At 37.4% G+C, this 5664-nt stretch overlaps 1 protein-coding gene across 1 annotated transcript; it reads right to left on the bottom strand.

The window, feature by feature from the left end:
• Positions 1 to 800: 800 nt before the first annotated feature.
• On the bottom strand, positions 801 to 2515 carry C4H3orf80 (chromosome 4 C3orf80 homolog). The gene has a single exon (XM_053709020.1). It carries the CDS (start codon positions 2312 to 2314, stop codon positions 1727 to 1729), a length of 588 nt encoding a protein of 195 aa, XP_053564995.1. The 5' UTR covers positions 2315 to 2515; the 3' UTR covers positions 801 to 1726.
• Positions 2516 to 5664: the final 3149 nt, after the last annotated feature.

The following is a 5664-nucleotide window of genomic DNA, read 5'->3' as shown; positions in this document are numbered from 1 at the left end:
AGCACCTGGCAAAGTCTATGGCTTCATTATTGTTTCTTTAAATAGCAAACAAAACCTAATTCCACAAAGGCACAAAGGAGTTTACTATCATACATTTGATACCATTGTGTGTTTTTTTTGGTAGTAAACATACCCTAAGTACCTTTTATGTAGGTTTTTTTGCAGTTTGCACAATACAGCCACAGTTTTGAGTCCCGAAGAAGGGTGAAGTGGATAATACATACAGAAAACAGTATAACATTTCTCAGGCACTTGCGATATTTCTCATATATAACAACCAAAATGTAATGAGGTGTATGTGATTTCATTGCTTTTGTTTCCAGAGCTCAGCTTCTTATTCCAAGAGTATAAAGCAAAGTGAGATCTAGGAGTTTATTGATTATCCTTTAAAATATCAAGGTAGCATTTCTCCTGACAACGGTTTCTGTCAGGGATTAGTATTGCAGAGGTCTGAAAACTGTCCTTATCTGAAGGAAACACCTACGTTATGTAGTGTTTAAATACTGCAGGATTCCAATGTTTTGTTAAAAAGGCAAGCAGGGTCCCCATGGTCCATGCATATTTTATATAACTGACCATTAATATATGGAAGACAATTAGAGTTTTCTGTAATGTTAGAGAATACTTGGAAGGTTTGCAGGATTTGCAGAACAATTCAGACAAGACATGACAGCAAACACTAGAAAAACAAATGCAATTAATGACACATCAAATAAAAAAATGATAAAGCAACAATAATTATTGGAAGATTAAGTTGCAAACTCAAATGTATTTTAAACATGCTAGAGGTAAGTATAGAGCTGTCCCAAAAGTATAACAAGGCCAAAGATCATATCAGAAATTAGTTTTACAGATATAAAATAGGAAGACAAGATGTTAGTTTTCTGCTGTCAAAAATTGCTTTCCATTTGAAGGAGAGGGGGGTAATTGGACATGCATTAGCTTATAAAGCTAGTTTCACATATCTGTAATATAGGGGGTGCTACAAAACAGAGACAAGGATAATGCAGAACTAATGATAATATGTGGGATTGATGGAAAACACCATCTGCAGAAATGCTGCTGATATGGATACTGTAAAAAAACATTAAACTTTCTTACTTATGTTCAGAAAGTAATGTGCAGATAATTAAATATTAATATATATCCAATTAATGCATTTCTAGCTGTGTATTCCACATTGCCTTATATTGATTAGTGGCTGGGGATAGGGACCCTAGAGAGGCCTTATTATTTAACATACGATGAAAAGTTTAAAACTACACATTGGGCTCTGGAGATATGTGAAGGTTTAACCCCTTAGCTGCCAAGGAGAATGCCTTGCAGCCCCCTGCCAGCAACTTGAGTTATAAACCTTACACTGAGGTGGTATCATAGTTTCTAAGGAATAAACATGATTTACTGCAGCAGAATGACAAGGGGGATGGATGGCTTTCATTTAAAAGAAAGATGTAATTAAAGATAGGAAGAAAAAAAAAAGTAGGACTAATTGGTTGGACAAATATGTTATGTGACAAACATGGTATATGGATATAGAAGGAAGCTCTGGTATTTATCTGCAGAATAATACTCTATATGTAAATAGATTTGTAGGATAAATAGGATATGCAGGTGGAACTAATAGAAATATGTGTGCATAGATGGAACGAGCAAGGGATAACCTGGTGTGATGTATCTGTGTAAAAAGACTGGGGCTAAATGAAAGTGTCCCCTACAGCTTTTAGTGTCAGTGAGAGGTCTGTGTCCCTGGCCTCCCCTCCTCTCCTGCCTGTGCTGGGATCTGTGATACTGGCAGGATGACCTGGTTGAGTCTCATGGACTCTTCGTATGTAGGTAGGTACTTGACCTCCTCGTAGCTGGGCAGCTGCAGGAAAACCGGCGAAGCGATGATACGCAGCTCGTGCTCTGACAGATGCCGGACACTGTCTATGAGCGAGTCCTGAGAGCTGGTTTCATTCAGCAGCCCCGGGCCATCCTGACTGCGCTGCTGTTGACGCCGCGTGTACCTGCGCGGGCTGGGGCAAATCATGCGCTGGAGGAAGTAGCCGATGGCGAAGAGCACCAGCAGTATAAGCAGTCCGGACAGCTTTCTGACAAACCAGCCCACGTTGTCCAGGAAAGTGTGGAAGGGCAGCTTGCAGCATTTGATCTCCGTGTGGCTGACATTCCCAAATACACAGCAGCCTTCCTTCTCCCCGCAGAGCAGATCCCCGCAGCTCCAGCCAGCCTGGGACTCCTGCAGCAGCTCTACCCACAGCAGCACTGCCGTGATTACCATGGAACCTTCCGGTAGGCACTGCAACATCCTCCTCATTCCCCGCACCTCTCGGCTAGCAGGGGGAGCACTGCAGCATGCACACTTTTGTAGTGTCACTAGCAACCTTACATCCTGCTGAGTCTATTGGGAGGGGAGCTGTAACACTGCAGCCCCCAGCTGCAGCTACTGAGGAAGAAGATGCGAGGCATTCTTTCTTACGGGTTCTTGTTCCAGTGACCTTGGATTCAGACAACTTGATCATCGTGTGAGTGAGTGGAGTGCATAGCAGCTTCAGATATCAAAGCCAGCCCAGCATCATCACCCACTGGAAACAGACCAAATAAGAGAGAGATCAAATGGGTTCTGTGTCTGCACGCTGTGCACTGTTGCTTCTGTATATAGAGGCTAGTAAATGCATCCCCTAATACGGTCATTGATTTGGCAACGAAAACAGACTTACATTTATTGCGTAACCTCTTGTGATTACTGAATAACAGTTATGTTTATTCAGTGCACCACAAATTACTGCAATTAAAACGTTTAGAATGGTTTAACTAATGTAGATTCTATAGTGTTCCCCAAACTAATTAAACTAGATGGGCTTAAAAAAGATTCCCCCCACACACACACACAAATTATGGACCCAACCCTCTTGTGCAAACAAAATATAAATACAACCCCAACCTTTTTTTAAGAGCCACACAACCCCAACAAACTATAACTACACAAATGTAGCTTCTATACCTTTATGCACCTTGTACAAATATTTTTAATCTGTTGAGGTTATAGTTTAGGTGAAGACAAAATCATATACAAGGACATAACACTTCCATTCTACACACACTTAGAATGCTTCTGTAGTTGATAATTAACACAAATGCTATATTCTGTGGCAACCGATTCCCTTATCAGTAATACAATCTCAATATTAAATAAACTTGAAGGCTAAGAAATGGATTGCCAATTTGCCATTCAGGTACCCACACATAATGAGTGCTTAAGGTGATCATCATTTATCAGCATGACAGGTAGTTATCATCACTTGCTTGTAAAATATCAAACTAAATAATGCCATTAGAGTAATAATGTTCAGCCCTGAGTTTTCAGACACTTTAGTATCATGGCTTATAATTAAAAGGGTTATAGATAATTAAATTACACTTGCATAAAAAGATATCCCACCTAAGGGACTGCGTGATTTCAGACAATACGTGTATACTGTATATGTGTTTTTATGTTTATTCAAAAATAAATGTAACAAATCAATATAATTTTTTATTCATTTGTGCAGCCATATAATGTACTATAGAGGGTTAGAGTTAATACAAAGATTCTACACTCAGACTCTTAGCTAGTCCCAAATGGTGATGTAACCTCAAAAACACTATCACCGAGTTTAGAAAAGGGGAAAGAGTGATTGGGATAGCGCTATGCAGCTGCGAGTCTTATAGAGTGAAAATAAATAAATGTTAGTTTGGATCTATTTATATCTGCATATGAGGGTGTCCCCGTTTTGGTTGTCCAACTTTGCGATTTTTATTTTGGTATGTAAAGATCCCCAATTTATTTGGATCATATAAGTTGGATGATAGAGTATTTACTATATTTTTAAGAAACAGTCTTATTTGGATCGTATAACCTGGATGATAGAGTATTTACTATATTTTTAGAAATAGTCTTGTGTCCTATGTTTTTTATATATATATGTATCTTATAGATATTATTATAAAAAATGATGCATAATTATAAAAAATGATGCATAAGAAGAAAGAGGAGCAAGTGCTTTAAGATATATGTATTTTATTCCTATACAGATAGGGTACTTATCATAAAATAGTAAACAATAAAATCTAACACATAGATGCCGGCATCTAGATTTAAAAAACAGTTTCAGTTTGAAATTTGTACTTGTTTTATTCTTGTTTTATTCTATCAGTATTACTGCTAGTTTGGGACTATACCCGTGGTTTTATGAAAGCAGCTCTGATTGGCAACACCTGATAAACAACAATAGGTTTCTATTCCTTGACACACATGTATCGTATATTTTGTTGGTTACAATTACAATTTTTCAGTGCAGATCTAGTTTTACAATATATAAGCTAGGTTAATGTGAATACCACGTATTTTTGCTTAGACAGCGATATTCCAGGTCTATGGTGGTTATTTACAGCAGTAAATGGTAGAAAGTGGATTTATCTGTCATATATACGTGTATACGTGTATAAGCAGATTGTCTCTTGTTATAAAAACCTTTTTATATTGTCCATATTCTGGATCTCCTCCGTTAAAGTTGTGACCGGCCGGTCCTTTGGTGAAGTAGTTCCGTATGTTTTCCCTTGTTTAGGTTAAAATCCGGGTTCTTCCGGTGTTTCCTGATCCAATTGTGGATTTTCTCCTTGTGTCTGTGTAGCCCTTAAGCCAGGTGATTGAGGCTGGAACGGTTACTGGATCCTTGGATAGGAATTGCACATATGGAGTCTGTCCCTGGAAAGTGGGATATGGCTCGATGTACCTATCCTAGCCAGCCCGAACACAAGAAAAACCTCTCACCTGCTGGGTTCTGTATTTGGATCTCCTGTGACTGTCAGCAATCTCTACGCGTTTCAGCCTGAGGCCTTTATCAAGATGCTTGTGTGCTGTGCAGTCTGGATTTAAATATCGTCTCCATCTTCCTGATTGGATCTTGTTCTTGACCAATCCCTATTGTTTATTTGTTGTTCCTCCTCCTGGAAGGTTGTCTCATATTCCTTAATGTTGTTAATATAAGATTATCTATCCTTTATACATCCTGACCTGTTGTTATTAAATTTCAAACTTATTAGTTCATCTGTGATTGCATATGAGTTGTTATTTATCGTGAAAATAGAGATATAGATGAAAATACAAATACAAATAAAAATAAGAACACCATTCTCAAGCCTATGCTCCATTCTTCCTTAAATATATATATATTTTTTTTTTAAATGTTTTTTTGGAATGTTTTTTTGGGGGGGGGGGTTATTCTTGATCAACTTATATCATTTGTTTCTTTATATTCCTATGTTTTAAATAGAAATAGATATTGTGGTCTCAAACGTGTAGTTTTGTGCTCTCGCTTTGATTTGCAAGAGATAATAATCCTGAGTAGTATATTATTTATCAAGTAATAGTTTATAAATTTTATATAGATAACTGCCTGTATTCCAGTCATATATAAACCCTTTTCTAACATAATTGTGAAATACGTTTCTAAGTTTTAAAAGTGTGAGTTTTATTAAACCATTGTTTATCTGTTATCTTTGTGTGTGTGTTTTTAGTGTTTATTCGTGAACTTTTTTAGAAGTGTAATTTTAGGCTCCTATAATATCTTTCTTGCCAGTGAGTATAATGTGGTGAAAGGTTATATATACAATGCAGTCTGTATT

Source organism: Bombina bombina, chromosome 4 (assembly GCF_027579735.1).
Source record: "Bombina bombina isolate aBomBom1 chromosome 4, aBomBom1.pri, whole genome shotgun sequence".
NCBI lineage: Eukaryota > Metazoa > Chordata > Amphibia > Anura > Bombinatoridae > Bombina > Bombina bombina.
The sequence above is the reverse complement of the archived record's forward strand: the minus strand, read 5'-3'. Positions and strand labels throughout refer to the sequence as shown.